The sequence below is a fragment of the Monodon monoceros genome, unplaced genomic scaffold (genome assembly GCF_005190385.1).
Source record: "Monodon monoceros isolate NGI ecotype Baffin Bay Population unplaced genomic scaffold, NGI_Narwhal_1 Super_Scaffold_18, whole genome shotgun sequence".
Classification (NCBI taxonomy): domain Eukaryota; kingdom Metazoa; phylum Chordata; class Mammalia; order Artiodactyla; family Monodontidae; genus Monodon; species Monodon monoceros.
Window position 1 is genome coordinate 54,318,313 of NW_021703774.1, and position 16,707 is coordinate 54,335,019.

At 39.8% G+C, this 16,707-nt stretch overlaps 1 protein-coding gene across 1 annotated transcript in view; it reads left to right on the plus strand.

The window, feature by feature from the left end:
- LOC114897856 (sodium/hydrogen exchanger 11-like) overlaps positions 1-16,707 on the plus strand; it is a 44,887-nt gene that overhangs the window by 17,225 nt on the left and 10,955 nt on the right. The window contains exons 4-5 of the mRNA XM_029226920.1: positions 11,013-11,161; positions 13,322-13,447. Of these exons, the coding sequence (XP_029082753.1) occupies positions 11,013-11,161; positions 13,322-13,447 (275 nt within the window). The remainder of the gene's footprint in view (positions 1-11,012; positions 11,162-13,321; positions 13,448-16,707) is intronic.

Consider the following 16,707-nt stretch of genomic DNA (forward strand, 5'->3'; position numbering starts at 1 on the left):
ATTACATTTATTGTGCACTTTATTTCTATTATTATTACGTTGTGTTGCTTATGTCCAGTCTATTCTGTAATCTCATTTTGGTGGCTGTCACTGCAGAAAACCCTGCTTCACAAAGATAGGATGTTGGAAATGGAAGCAGGCTTTTCAGTGCTTTTGTGGCAATCTCAGGGTATTCCGCCTTGACTTTAATCCAGAACACATGGAGATTTGAAGTTGTCTCAAGCGTACTTTTAAGGCCACCGTCATTTGCCACCTCAAGCAGTTGATCCTTTTCTAGCACGGACAAAGTTGATTCACCTGGCTTATTCACAAATGGGTCGCAGATCCATTCCTTCCCAGTTTGGGGGTCTTTTGTGGTTGGGAAGTAATGCTCAAACTCTTTTGAAAGCTGAGGTAGGTGATCATGCACCAGCTGGGAGAGAGAAGGCCCTGGCTCAGTCTCTTTCAAAATCTCTTCTAATGTTTAAAACATGTCAAAAATCCCAGTGTTCCCTGATCTCCTCCATAATTCCAGTTTGGCTTTGAATGCAGCCACTTTATCTGCTGACTTGAACACAGTTGTCGTTCTCCCCTGAAATGACAGATTGAGTTCGTTGAGCTGGTTAAATGTGTCACACAAGTAAGCAAGTTTTGTGACCCATTCTGTGTCACTGAAATATGCTGCCAGTGGTGACTGTTTTTCTAAAAGAAATCTCTGGAACAGCTCTTGTAACTCAAAAACTCTGGCCAGTGATCTACCTTTAGAAGCCATCTCACTTCTGTGTATAAGAGAAGACGTGTGTGCTCTGTGTCCATCTCCTCACAGAGCTGCGCGAACAGACGTGAGTTAAGGACATGTACTTTAATGTAGTTGATAATTTTAATCATATCCTGCAAAACGTTGTTAAGTTCAGGTGACATTTTTCGGCTAGCCAGCATTTCTCTGTGGATGACACAGTGCGTAGACTCACATTCAGAAGCGACCTCTTTGACCCGAGTAGTGAAACCAGAAAGATGTCTAGTCATGGCAGCTCTTCCATCCACGCATATACTGACACAAAATGACCAATTCAGTTTTCCTGATATGTAATCATTCAGACTTGAATAGTTCTGCAGCTGTGGTGTTGGTTGGCAGCGAAAGTACACATAACATATCCTCATGCACATCCTCCTGAAATACATATCGCACAAAGACAAGCATTGTTGCCTTGATGTCAACATCAGTAGACTCGTCAACCTGGATTGCGTACCACGGTGACTCATTAATCCTCTCTAACAATTGTGCCTCACTAACCTCTGCTATTTCACCAATTCATCTAGTTATGGTGCTAGCCGAAAGAGGAACACGTGTCACCTTTTGAACTGCAGCCTCTCCTAAAAGTTCATGACAAATGTCCTTAGCAGCAGGCAGGATCAACTCTTCACCAATAGTAAAGAGCTTTAGCAATCTGGTTAGCCACTAAGAATGATGCTCTCAGTGCAGACACATTTGATGAAATGGTGGCCTTCAATAATTGCTTCTGTTCTTCGTGTTCACACTTTTTTCTTTTGAAAACTCCAAAGGCTTGTCTTTTAATGCAGCATGCTTGGTCTCCATGTGGCAAAGCAGTTTTGAAGGTTTCATAGTTTCATTGGATAGCAGGTCACCACATATTATACAAAGTGGGCTTGGAGAATGTGAATCACCTGTTGCAATGAACCTATAAGTAAGACTCTTGGTATTTTCTTTCTTTTTTTTTAATTTTTAAATTTTTATTGGAGTATAATCGCTTTACAATGTTATGTTAGTTTCTGCTGTACAATGAAGTGAATCAGCTATATGTATACCTATATCCCCTCCCTCTTGGTCCCCCTCCCACTGCCCCCATTCCACCCATCTAGGTCATCACAGAGCACAGAGCTGAGCTCCCTGTACTATACAGCAGGTTCCCACCAGCAATCTATTTTACCCATGGTAGTGTGTTTATGTCAAACCTAATCTCGCAATTCGTCCCACCCTCCCCTTCCCCACCCCCGTGCCCATATGTCTGTTCTCTACATCTACATCTATATTCCTGCCCTGCAAATAGGTTCATCTGTACCATTTTTCTAGAATCCACATATATGCGTTACTATACAATATTTGTTTTTCTCTTTCTGGCTTACTTCACTCTGTATGACAGACTTTAGGTCCATCCACATCTCTACAAATGACCCAATTTTGTTCCTTTTTATGGCTGTGTAATATTCCATTGTATATATGTACTGCATCTTCTTTATTCATTCATTTATTGGTGGACATTTAGGTTGTTTCCATGTCCTGGCTATTATAAATAGTGCTGCAATGAACATTGGGGTACGTGTCCTTTTTTTTTAAAATTTTATTTAAATTTATTTGTTTTTGGCTGTGTTGAGTCTTTGTTGCTGCATGCAGTCTTTTCTCTAGTTGCGATGAGTGGGGGCTTTTCGTTGCGGTGCGCGGGTTTCTCATTGTGGTGGCTTCTCTTGTTGCGGAGCATGGGCTCTAGGTGTGCAGGCTTCAGTAGTTGTGGCACGCGGGATTCAGTAGTTGTGGCACATGGGATTCAGTAGTTGTGGGGCACGGGCTCCAGAGCACAGGCTCAGGAGTTATGGCATACAGGCTTTGTTGCTCTGTGGCATGTCAGATCTTCCCAGACCAGGACTTGAACCCTTATCCCCTGCATTGGCAGGTGGATTCTTAACCACTGTGCCACCAAGGAAGCCCCCATGTGTCGTTTTGAATTATGGTGTTCTCAGGGTATATGCCCAGTAGTGGGATTGCTGGGTCATATGGTAGTTCTATATATAGTTTTTTAAGGAACCTGCATACTGCTCTCCACAGTGGCTGTATCAATTTACATTCCCACCAACAGTGCAAAAGGGTTCCCTTTTCTCCACACCCTCTCCAGCATTTATTGTGTGTAGATTTTTTGATGATGGCCATTTTGACCGGTGTGAGGTGATACTTCATTGTAGTTTTAATTTGCCTTTCTCTAATAATTAGTGATGTTGAGATCTTTTCATGTGCCTCTTGGCCATCTGTATGTCTTCTTTGGAGAAATGTCTATTTAGGTCTTCCACCCAGTTTTTAGTTGAATTGTTTGTTTTTTTGATATTGAGCTCCATGAGCTCTTTGTATATTTTGGAGATGAATCCTTTGTGACATTGCTTCGTTTGCAAATATTTTCTCCCATCCTGAGGGTTGTCTTTTCATCTTGTTTATGGCTTCCTTTGCTGTGCAAAAGCTTTTAAGTTTAATTAGGTCCCATTTGTTTATTTTTGTTTTTATTTTCACTACTCTAGCAGGTGGATCAAAAAAGATCTTGCTGTGGTTTATCTCAAAGAATGTTTTTCCTATGTTTTCCTCTAAGAGTTTTATAGTGTCCAGTCTTACATTTAGGTCTTTAATCGATTTTGAGTTTATTTTTGTGTATGGTGGTGGGGAGTGTTCTAATTCCATTCTTTTACATGTAGCTGTCCAGTTTTCCCAGCATCACTTATTGAAGAGGCTGTGTTTTCTTCATTGTATATCCTTGCCTCCTTTGTCATAAATTAGGTGACCATAGATGTGTGGGTTTATCTCTGGACTTTCTGTCCTGTACCACTGATACATATTTCTGTTTTTGTGCCAGTACCATACTGTCTTGATTGCTGTAGCTTTGTAGTATAGTCTGAAGTCGAGGAGCCTGATTCCTCCAGCTGCGTTTTTCCTTCTCAAGATTACTTTGGCTATTTGGGGTTTTTTGTGTTTCCATATAAACTGTACAATTTTTTGTTCTAATTCTGTGAAGAATGCCATTGATAGTTTGATAGGGATTGCATTGAATCTGTAGATTTCTTTCAGTAGTATAGTCGTCTTCACAATATTGATTCTTCCAATCCGAGAACATGGTATATTTTTCCATCTGTTTATGTCATCGTTGTTTTCTTTCATCAGCGTTTTATAGTTTTCTGAGTACAAGCCTTTTGCCTGCTTATGTAGGTTTATTCCTAGGTATTTTATTCTTTTTGTTGCGATAGTAAATGGGAGTGTTTCCTTAATTTCTCTTTCAAATTTTTTGTTGTTAGTGTATAGGAATGCCAGAGATTTCTGTGCATTAATTTTGTATCCTGCAACCTTACCAAATTCATTGATTAGTTCTAATAGTTTTCTGGTGGCATCTTTAGGATTATCTGTGTGTAGTATCTTGTCATCTGCAAGCAGTGACAGTTTTACTACTTCTTTTCCAATTTGGATTCCTTTTATTTCTTTTTCTTCTCTGATTGCCATGGCTAGGACTTCCAAAACTATGTTGAATAAGAGTGGCGAGAGTGGACATCCTTGTCTTGTTCCTGATCTTAGAGGAAATGCTTTCAGTTTTTCACCATTGAGAATGTTTGCTCTGGGTTTGTCATATATGGCCTTTATTATGTTGAGGTAGGTTCCCTCTATGCCCATTTTCTAGAGAGTTTTATCATAAATTGGTGTTGAATTTTGGCAAAAGCTTTCTCTGCATCTATTGAGATGATCATATGGTTTTTATTCCTTAATTTGTTAGTATGATGTATCGCATTGATTGATTTGCATATATTGAAGAATGCTTGCATCCCTGGGATAAATCCCACTTGATCATGGTGTATGATCCTTTTAATGTGTTGTTGGATTCTGTTTGCTAGTATTTTGTTCAGGATTTTTGCATCTATGTTCATCAGTGATATTGGTCTCTAATTTTCTTTTTTTGTGATATCTTTGTTTGGTTTTGGTATCAGGGTGATGGTGGCCTTGTAGAACGAATTTGAGAGTGTTCCTCCCTCTGCAGTCTTTTGGAAGAGTTTGAGAAGGATAGGTGTTAGCTCTTCTCTAAATGTTTGATAGAATTCGCCTGTGAAGCCATCTGGTCCTGGGCTTTTGTTTGTTGGAAGATTTTTAATTACAGTTTCAATTTCTTTACTTGTGATAGGTCTGTTTATATTTTCTAATTCTTCCTGGTTCAGTCTTGGAAAATTGTACCTTTCCAAGAATTTTTCCATTTCTTCGTGGTTGTCCATTTTATTGGCATATAGTTGTTTGTAGTAGTCTCATAATCCTTTGTATTTCTGCAGTGTCAGTTGTGATTTCTCCTTTTTCATTTCTAATTTTATTGATTTGCATCCACTCCCTTTTTTTCTTGATGAGTCTGGCTAAAGGTTTATCATTTTTGTTTATCTTCTCAAAGATCCAACTTTCAGTTTTATTGATCTTTGCTATTGTTTTCTTCATTTCTATTTCATTTATTTCTGCTCTGATCTTTATGGTTTCTTTCCATCTACTAACTTTGGGTTTTGTTTGTTTTTCTTTCTCTAGTTCCTTTAGGTGTAAGGTTAGATTTTTTGTTTCAGATTTTTCTTGTTTCTTGAGGAGAGATTGAATTGCTATAAACTTCCCTCTTAGAACTGCTTTTGCTGCATCCCATAGGTTTTGGGTGGTCCTGTTTTCATTGTCATTTGTTTCTGTGTATTTTTTAATTTCTTCAGTGATCTCTTGGTTATGTAGTATTGCATGTTTAGCCTCCACATATTTCTGTTTTTTACAGGTTTTTCTTCCTGTAATTGATTTCTAATCTCATAGCATTGTGGTAAGAAAAGATGCTTCATATCGACATATATACAATACCGAGTGTAAAATAATTAGCTAGTGGGAAGCAGCGTAGTATAGGGAGATCAGCTCAGTGCTTTCAGATGACCTAGAGAGGTGGGGCAGGGAGGGTGGGAGGGAGGCTCAAGAGGGAGGGGATACGGGGATATATGTATGCATATGGCTGATTCACTTTGTTGTACAACAGAAACTAACAGTATTGTGAAGCAATTATACTCCAATAAAGATCTATTTAAAAAAAAAGAAAGAATGCTTGAGAAGAAACAAGTGCTTGTGCACTTGAGAAGAAAGTGTATTCTGCCACTTTCAGGTGGAATGTCATATAAATATCAGTTAAATCTTTCTGGTCTGTTGTGTCATTTAAAGCTTGTGTTTCCTTATTTATTTTCTGTTTGGATGGTCTGTCCATTGGTGTAAGTGTGGTGTTAAAGTCCCATACTATTATTGTGTTACCGTCGATTTCCCCTTTTATGGCTGTTAGGATTTGCCTTATGTATTGAGGTGCTCCTATGTTGGGTGCATAAATATTTATAATTGTTATATCTTCGTCTTGGATTGATCCCTTGATCATTATGTAATGTCCTTCCTTATCTCTTGTAACAGTCTTTATTTTAAAGTCTATTTTATCTGATATGAGTATTGCTACTCCAGCTTTCTTTTGATTTCCATTTTCATGGAATATCTTTTTCCATGCCTTCACTTTGAGTCTGTATGTGTCCCTAGGTCTGAAGTGGGTTTCTTATAGACAGCATATATATGGGTCATGTTTTTGTATCCATTTAGCGAGCCTGTGTCTTTTGGTTGGAGCAGTTAATCCATTTACATTCAAGTTTATTATTGATATGTATGTTCCTATCACCATTTTCCTAATTGTTATGGGGTTTTTTTGTGGGTCATTTTCTTCTCTTGTGTTTCCCACCTAGAGAATTTTCTTTAGCAGTTGTTGTAAAGCTGGCTTGGTGGTGCTGAATTCTCTTAGCTTTTGCTTGTCTGTAAAGCTTTTGATTTCTCCATTGAATCTGAATGAGATCCTTGCTGGGTAGAGTAATCTTGGTTGTAGGTTTTTCTCTTTCATCACTTTTAGTATATCCTGCCACTCCCTTCTGGCCTGCAGAGTGTCTGCTGAAAAATCAGCTGATAACCTTATGGGGATTCTTTTATATATTATTTTTGGTTTTTCTCTTGCTGCTCTTAATATTTTTTCTTTGAGTTTAATTTTTGTTAGTTTGATTAATATGTGTCTTGGTGTGTTTTTCTTAGGGTTTATCCTGTATGGGACTCTCTGCACTTCGTGGACTTGGGTGACTATTTCCTTTCCCATGTTTGGGAAGTTTTCACCTATAATCTCTTCAAATATTTTCTCAGACTCTTTCTTTTTCTATTCTTCTTCTGGGACCCCTATAGTTTGAATGTTGGTGCATTTAGTGTTGTCCCAGAGGTCTCTGAGATTGTCTTCAATTCTTTTCATTGCTTTTTCTTTATTCTGCTCCTCAGCAGTTATTTCCACCATTCTGTCTTCCAGCTCACTTATTCATTCTTCTGCCTCATTTTTTCTGCTCTTGATTCCCTCTAGTGTATTTCTCATTTCAATTATTATGTTGTTCATCTCTGTTTGTTCTTTAGTTCTGCTAGATCTTTGTTAAACAGTTCTCTTATTTTCTCGATCTGTGCCTCCATTCTATTTCCAAGATTTTGGATTATCTTTACTATCATTACTCTGAATTCTTTTTCAGGTAGATTGCCTCTTTCCTCTTCATTTATTTGGTCTTGTTGGTTTTTACCTTGGTGCTTCATCTGTGACATATATTTTTGTCATCTCATTGTTTTTTTTTCTGATGGGTGGGATTTTGTTCCTGTCTTACTGGTTGTTTGGCCTGAGGCTTCCAGCACTGGAGTTTGTAGGCTGTTAGGTAGAGCTGGGTCTTGTTGCCAAGATGAGAACCTCCGGGAGACCTCACTCTGATAAATATTCCCTGGGATCTGAGGTTCTCTGTTAGTCCCGTTGTTTGGACTCAGAGTTCTCACTGCAGGAGCTCAGACCTGACCCCTGGCTCGTGAATCAAGATCCTGCAAGCCTTGCAGAGCAGGAAAAGAAAAAAAAAAAAAAGGGAGCAGAACAATATCAAAGAGTAAAACAGAAAATAAGATTAGAAAACTAACAGATATGTTAGAAAAAAATAAAAATATAGATAAAATACAGATATGTTAGAAAAAATAAAAATATAAAAATAAAAAATATAAATTTCTCTATATATTTTTATAAATAAAAATATATATAGAAAACTAACAGATATGTTAGAAAAAATATAAATATAAAAAAATAATATTTTTTAAATAAAAAAATAAAAATACTGAATACAACTGGAAGGTGAAACAGAATCACAATAGCGAAAAAGAGGAGAAAAAGGGACAAGGCCTTGGCTGTTGTGGGTGGGGCTTAGGCAGGAGCAGGGTTTAGGCAGTTGGCGGGGCCTATGCTTAGGTCCCACAGGGCCTGAAAAGGCCCTGAGGGGTGGGAGGTGAGGGTTAGGCTCAATGTGGCAGGAGGGGCCCAGGAGTGCCTCTGGCCTCAGAGGGCAGGGGACCAGATCCAGGACCACAGCAGGCTCCCTGGGCACTAGTGGGTGGGGGAAATGCTAGGCATGTTCCCCCCAACTCTGATCCCAGAGGGTCCCTTCCCATTGGCCTCTCTTCTTCTGGCCCCCACCCCATGCCCCTAGGACCCCCGCAGCTGGAGGGAGCCTTGGAGGTGGAGGATCAGGCCCAGGAGCAGGCTTCCCGGGGCCCAATTGCATGGGGAAAACGCCCATGGTACTTCCCCTGATCCTCCCTGTCCGCTTCTCCTTTTGGTCCCGCCACCCCCGCCCAGGACCAACGTCTTTCAGAGGGGGCCTTAGAGGGTGAAGGACTCAGCCTGGAAGCCCAGCAGGCTTCTTGTGGGCCGATTGGGCAGGGAAAACACTAGGTCTGGTTCCCTCTGATCCTCTGCATCCCTGAGGGTCCCTGCAGGCATGGGAACCCTTCCCCTCTCCCAGCCACCCCTCAGCAGTGCTGGTCCTGTCTGGCCTCCACTTCTCCTTCCCCCTCACTACCCCCACGTCCTATCCAGTCACTCAGGGGTTCCTCCCGCCTCCTTGGGCATCGAGTTCCCCCACCAGTGTCCAGCAGGCACCCTAGTTGTGGGGCGACATGAACTCTGTGTCCTCCCATGCTGCCATCTTGACTCTGCCCGCCCACCCCCACCCCCACCCCCAGTATTTTCTTTTCAATGCAACTTTCTTTTTGTTGGCAGTCTTAGAGTCTTCTGCTGTATCATCATCGGGTCTTTACCCCTTTTCAAAGAAGCCCTCCAGTGATGCTTGTTTTTTACTCATTTTGGCTAGGGTTAGCTTGTGGGCTTACCAAAACTGTGATTGAGACAAGTGTGGAGTGCGGGAAAGAGGTGCGGATGGAGGTGGAGAATAAAATAATGGGCAAAAGAAATAAAATAAAATAACGGGCGGGCCATGCACGGCCTAAAATAACTGTCGGATTCTGACTTAAAGCCTGCCACCAGATGCAGCTTAATTGTCACTTGCCACTCACTGATAGGGTTTTGAGTCTGCAAGCAATTGATTTATTATGGTCTCTGTGCAGTCAAACCTCTCGGCTAATGATAATCTGTATTTGCAGCCGCTCCCCAGCACTAGCATCACCGCCTCAGCTCTACCTCAGATCATCAGGCATTGGATTCTCATAAGGAGCACACAACCTAGATCCGTTGCATGTGTTGTTCACAGTAGGGTTCACACTTGTATGAGAATCTAATGCCACTACTGATCTGACAGGAGGTGGAGCTCAGGCGGTAATGCAAGTGATGGGGAATGGCTGTAAATGTAGATGAAGCTTTGATCGCTCGCCCGCCGCTCACCTCCTGCTGTGTGGCCTGGTTCCTAACAGGCCACGGATTGGTACTGTTCCATGGCCCGGGGGTTGGGGACCCCTGCCTTAAGGTTGTAAGAAAAAGACACATGAAGATTACCTTTGACAGAGGGTGTTGTTTTTGTTTTGCTTTACTTTGCAAAGGAATGTGGAGCTGCAAGGGGTATCATTTCTTGAGCAGCTACAGTCACTCTGCTGGAGTTGAAACCTACAGGGGAGTCCTAGGATTTTATACAAAACTTCTCGGGTGTGTTTTTCTCATATGGGGGCTGTGGGCCAAGCTCTCAGTGTGTGCAAAAGTATCTAGTAGAGAGCCTGGCATATGGTAACGTCCTAACAAATGGACGTTAATATAAAAGAAATAAAGCAAAACCACTTTGTATTCATAACCACATTGTAAGACGCCATATGGATTTATGAGGATCATACTTTCCACATCAAAACTGAAAGAACATGGTCTAATGAACGAAATTGTAAGTTTGGAGACAATAGGTCAGAATATTTTGGCAGTGTCTCAGAAAATCCAGGACCCATTTTTTCCATTTATGTATTAAGCAGATTTTTATTTCCGTGCTTTTAAAGATTAGGGGCCTAGGAGTCGCTGTCTTATGTTTTAGATCACTATGGAATATTACAAAGTTTTCTTGATTCAGTCATGTGAAAGGGAGTGCCTGTTCCTGTGTGGTTACTGCAACCTATTACTGAATGCTAATTATATCAGGAATTGTGTTAAGGGCTTTATATGCATTATTTCATTTAATCCATATAATTGCTCCATGAGGCAAATACTATTATCTTCATTTTATAGATAATGAAACTGAGCCTTAGAAAGGTTAACTCCCCTGAGGTCCTATGGCTGGTAAGTGGTGAGCTAGATCTCAAGCCCAGGTGTATCAGACACTAAAACCTATGTTCTCCACCATGCTGTCCTTCATTTCACTGCTCAGCTCATTTCAGTTGAAAAATGATTGAGTACCTTCCAGATGTCAGGTGTTGTGCTCAAGGTTAGGATTACAAGGATGAAACAGATGCAGTTTAAGCCTTGACTCCCAGTCAATCTCTTGACTTCTCATGCTTGTTAAAGAGGAAGAATATGAGATTTGATCTCAGAAAGACCCACCAGCGAAAGTCCAGGGGCACTTTTATTCAGTCATTTGTTCATCCACCCACCAAAAATTATATAATATGGAGGATGAGACAAATAAGGAAAAATAATAATATTACAATGTAATGAGTTCATAATGTAGATATGTAGGAGATGCCATGGGAATAAGATGGAGTGATTTTCTCTTAGCTGGTGAAGGAAGCCTTTTTTCAATTCTCTCATCTGTAAAATAAAGATGAAAATAACTTCAGTCCTACTGGTCTCACAAGTTCTATATGAGACAGGAATGAAAGGATATTGTGTAAATACTTTGGAAATTATAAACTTATGCAAATATTTGTTATTATTGTGGTTATTGAATTGTTTGCCTACTGATAATTTTATTTGCTTCAGGACTCATAGAGCATGAAGGTCGTGATGTTGTCATTGCTTTGAAGACTAAGCAGGCAATCCGGAATGTGATTGCTAAAGCTCTGAAAAGCCTCACCTTCCTTTGGTCAAGAGGCATTATTGATAAACATGAGGGCATTGAGATGAATAAGGTAAGAAAGGTAATAAGGTAAAAGGTAATAGGTAAAAGGTAAAAGGTAAAAAGGTAAAAGGTAATAGGTAAAAGGTAATAAGGTAAGAAAGCAATTTTCCATATTGCTGGATTCCATAAGCCGAGCACTCAAGCCTGCAGTGCTACTCTAGCAGAGTGTAATTAGTGAGGGAGATTGGGAAAAGGGTGAGTCATGACAGTTGTAAACTTTATAATTGCCTAAGTCTTTGTTAATGCCAATGGAAACTAGTGCCAGCACTACCTGGTTCACTCCATGTCAAAACCACTTGGTTGCAAGTAACAGAACCAATCTGAGCTAGGTTTAGCAAAGAAATGGAGTTGGAGGATTTATTATAAGGACACAGAGCACTTTACAGATCCCATGGTAGCCAGACCACATGGCCAGGCCTCAGGAAGGGACTTGAACAATGACCTAGAAAGCTTTCAGATTCTCCATTTCTTATCAGGATTGCCCCTCTGTGGAATCTTCTTTTGGCTCCCTCTACAAAGTCATTAGATTTTTCTGCCTGTCTGTCCATTGGTGGAATATGTAGTGCCCAGGCCCACCAGCTGTGGCAAGGGAGGTGGTAATTTCCTAATGTTAACATAAACAGGAGGGGACCATCGTGTGTGTGTGTGTGTGTTGGTGAAGATCAGGGAGGGAACAGTTCTGAGAGGAACAGGGAAGACACCCTAAGTGGTTAGCTGATAAATGGACTTTTGAAAAATTATAAATTTGCAAAAAAAACTAGGAATATAAGACAGAGGAAAAAATGTTTAATGTTTAATCCTACCACTCTATCACTTCTACCATCTAGACTGCAAATTGTGAAAATAGGAAAGTTTTTTTCTATTCTGTACAAGGGTCTATTGGCCTCCTAGCATAGAGAAGAAAAATGGAAGTTCTGGTCCCACATTCTGCCTGTGTATTCCCAAGAATAAGCTGCTCCTGGGTGTCAATGCTTTTCCTTGTCACTGGTCCCTTTCAGCCACAGGCCACATGGACTGTGCTTCCGGATATTTCCTGCACATAGTCCCTCTCCATGGCCCCAGAAGGGAAGTGGGTGTGAGACCGGCCAGCTTTCCCTGTCATAGCTCTACCTCATTAGTCTCTATAAGGTCATGGCACAGGACTAAATGGGTAATATGATTTCTCCTTAGTGTCTGTCAAAGGGGCGAAAAAGACCGCTTTACAGTATTCTTCACGTTACACCTCTGTGCACATTGTGTTTTGTATTTTTGTATATTGTTCCCTTCTTACTTTGGATATTGTATAAGATTCAATTGAATGCTTGATGCCCATTAGTTAAAATAAATAAATAATAGCCCTTATGAAGAGAGAGTCTTATTTTTTCCTATAGGTTTATTTAGAAAGGTAATGGGTAAATCAATCTTTCAACAGTTATTTATTGAACGCCTACTAACTGCCTAATTGTCAGCTAAAGAGATATAATTATCAATCCCAGGTCATAAAGAGCTAGGTAAATCTAGCCAGTTTAGCTGAGTAAATATTTGTTGAACACCTACTACATGCCATGGGGTCTTGAAAAGTCCATGGACTCTTCCTCTCTTTTTCATTTAGTCACTTATTCAGCCAATCAACAAAAGTTACATGTAACAGATAAGTAAAAATAATAATACTACAATGTAATGAGTTCCATAAGGGAGATTTGTAAGAGATACCATGGGAATAAGGCAGATAAGTGATTATCTCTTACTGGTGGGGGGAGTCAGAGAAGGCTTCTAAGAGGCTACAAAACTAGAAATATATCCTCCAAAATTAGAAGAACTTAGAGAAGCAAATTATTCACATGAAAAAAAATTTAGAGAAAGTGGCATTAAATCATATGGTAATCAACTGTGAATTTTAGATAATTTGAGTTTAAGATAGGGTAGACTACAACTGTTAATTGGGTTATAAAAATGATAAATTCAATATGAGTTAATATACCAGTGGGAATAGTAATAAAGATAGTAATAAGGGGGAGAATAGGGACAAAAAAAAAGTTAGAGGACAATTTAAATAGGGTGAGAGAAGCTCTGAGTCAAAATCATGGTTAGATTTGCATAACAGTATTTTATTTAGATTTCCTTCATTTTTACCTAATGTCCCTTTTCTGTTACAGGATCTGATCACTATTATTTTGATTGTTTCTTTTAGGTGCTTCTTGCAAAAATAAAATCACTGAATAACTTTCCAATGGCAATTCCGCCCCCTACTCCTGACAAATATCTTCATAATATCATCTGGCTAGAAAATAAAGATGTTCTCATTGAGTTCTTCAAGGTAAAGATTCTGCCTTCTATTCTAACTCAGGTTCAATGATAATTGTTTTTCATTTTTTCCACTCCCTAATGCAAGATTAACAAGAAAACTTATCCAAAGCAAGAATCCTTTAATGTCCAGTGAAGGGTAAGTCAAAACGGAGGCCTAGCAAAACCCAGAAGAGTAGATTTCATTTTGAGCCTAAAGGGCAAAAATATTTTTTATAATTGCTTATCTGCTTAGGATGAGTTATCTATGTTACCTGATTATTACCAATTCCATCTTAGCCTCTGTGCCAGAGACTGTTCTAGGTTTGGGGTTATGGCAGTGAACAAAATAAATAAGTCCCTGCTTTCATGGACTTTGTATTATATGGATAGAGATTGACAATAAACACACCCACGAGTAAATGTATAGTCTGTCAGATGGTGACAAATGCTATATGGAGAAAAGGTGAAAAAAGGGAATATAGTTAGGCAGCTATTTTATATGGGTGGTTAGGGAAGACTGCGCTAATAAGTTTCCTTTGGAAAGAGATCTGAAATAAGTGTGGGGGCATGCCATATAGATACCCAGGAGAAGGCAAGTGCAATGATGCCCTGAGGTGTGTTGTGTTCAAGGAACATCACAAAGGACCCTGTGGCCGAACCAATGATGGAGGGAGGAGATGAAGCCTAAGCAGTTGTGGAGAGCCTGAGTTTGTAGAACTTTGTAGGTCATTGTAAGGACTTTGGCTTTTACTCTGAATTAAATGGAAACAGATTGAAAGGTTTTGAAGAGACATGATCTAACTTATACTTAGAAACGATCATTTGTTGATGTGTTGAGAACAGGCTGTAAGGGGTCAAGAGCAAGCCAGGGAATCCAGTTAGGAGGTGATTACAATAATGTAGGCAAGAGATGACAGTGGCTTGGATGAGTGAAAGTGGTGAGAAATGGTCAGACTCTTGATAGGTTTTTTTCTCTTTGGTATGCGGGCCTCTCACTGTTGCGGCCTCACCTGTTGCAGAGCACAGGCTCCAGACACACAGGCCCAGCGGCCATGGCTCACAGGCCCAGCCGCTCCGCGGCACGTGGGATCTTCCCAGACTGGGGCACGAACCCATGTCCCCTGCATCGGCAGGCGGAATCTCAACCACTGCACCACCAGGGAAACCCCCTTGATAGGTTTTGAAGAGAGAGCATATAGATGTTGATGGAGTGAGTGTTAGAGAGAAGGAATGACTTCTAGGATTTTAGTCTGAAATTAGAAAATAGTCTGAAAATAGAGTAACCATTTACTTGGATGGGGAAAAGAAGATTTATATGGGGAGGGACAAGAATTTGCTTCTGAAGAGGTTAAATTTGAGCAAGCTATTAAACATCCAAGTGGAACTGCTAAGTAGGCAGGTAGATAAATGACTGGAAGGCAGGTGGGAGGCCAAACTGGGGAAAGACATTTCAGAGTTGTCAGCATAGAGCTGATATTTAAGGTCTTGAAACTTGATAATTTGAGGAATTATTACAGACATTCAAGGATCGAGTCTTGAGCTATCCAACATTTAGAGGTGGGGAGATGAGGAAGAATTAGCAAAAAGAATTGAGGATAGAAAAAGTGATCAGATTGATGTTTACCAGAGGTGGGGAGAGGAAGCTGGGTGAATTGAAGAAGTGGGTCAAAGGGTACAAACTTCCAAGTTATAAGATAAATACTGGGTATACAACATGATGACTATAGTTATATATTTATATATGTTTGAAAGCTGCTAAGAGAGTAGATTCTTAAAGTGCTTATCACAAGGAAAAAATTTTTTTGTAACTATATGAGGTGATGTATGTTAATTAAACTTATTGTGGTAATCATTTTGCAATATGTGTATGTCAAGTCATTATGCTGTACACCTTAAACTTATATAGTGCTGTACGTCAATTATATCTCAATAAAACTGGGAAAAAAAGAATTGAGTTATCTATCACATAGGAGGAAAATAAAAAAGAATGGTGTCCCAGAGCCAAGTGAAGAAAATATTTCAAGGAGAAAGTGATCAACTATGTCAAATGAGGCTGAGAGATCAAATAAGATGAAGACTGAAAATTGACTATTAGATTTAATAATGTAGAGGTCAGTTTTTTTAAAAAGAGGATCCGTAAATCTGAATTTTTGGTGAAAATTCCAAAATTTTAAAACTTGGTAACAAGTTCAGAATTTTAAAAATACAGTGCAAGCCAAACAAAATATATCTGTGGATTGGGTGTGACTCACGGACCACCAGTTTGTGGCTATTATATGAATTATAGGGATAATAACTTTTTTGTCAACTTGTTAAAACCTGTTAGATTTTTGGAATCAGGAAAACTCTGTGATGAAGAACAGTACTTGCTTTACTACAAATTTGATTGTACTGTACCTTGTTGTCTAGTCATGGAGATTTATGTCATCTGTTTATTCATAACGAGGGGACATTTTCCTTGTTTTCTAGAAAGACAGCGATCCTCGTGGAGTTTCTACTGAGCTTTGAATATCTGATTTCATTTAGGCCATACTAGTGTTTTCTTCATGCCAGAAATATTTGAATTTTTCTTTTGAAATTGATTTCGTATTTAGTTAAATTAAGACTTCTTTGGTTGAAAGTAACAAAACCCTACTTGAACTAGTTTAAGCAAAAGGGAAGCTTACTGAAAATATATCGTGGTGGTATACAGAAGCTAAGAAACAGTTGACTAACCTTGAGCAGGGTGAGAATCAGGCCAGCTCTGGGGTATCAGTGGTAGGAATTTGTGGACCCTTCCTGTAGCACTTGGCTATGATGACTCAGTTCTCAACTCCCAGACTCTTTGTCCCTCAGTTCAAATTCTTAAGGGAGAAATCCAACTGGCTTAAGCTTGAACCAGATCTCCAGCTTTGGGAAGTACAAGTGTGGCTGTGAGGGGGAGGAAACCTGACGGGCAGGGGCCATTGGGGGTAGTTTGGAAAACAGACCTCAAATAAATGAGGGTGGGAGGTGAGGGATGGGCCTGGACTGGAAAGAAGGTATCTAAAGGGTGTTTATTACAATCTGCATCCTGTTCAGTTTTTTAAAATATCCAACTTGAAAGTAAAATTTGAATTTGGGGTTCTTTATAGGTAATACTTTCACAAGTATAATTAATGGACCATCCTGCAGTGAATGGGGGAGGGATGGGAAAAACAATGAGAGAGAACTCCAGAAATTAATGGTTTCCATACACCTGAGGTGACTATATATCCAGGGCACAACCTTCTTCTCCTCCTTAACCTGCCATGCCAATGCAAAGCTGCCGGA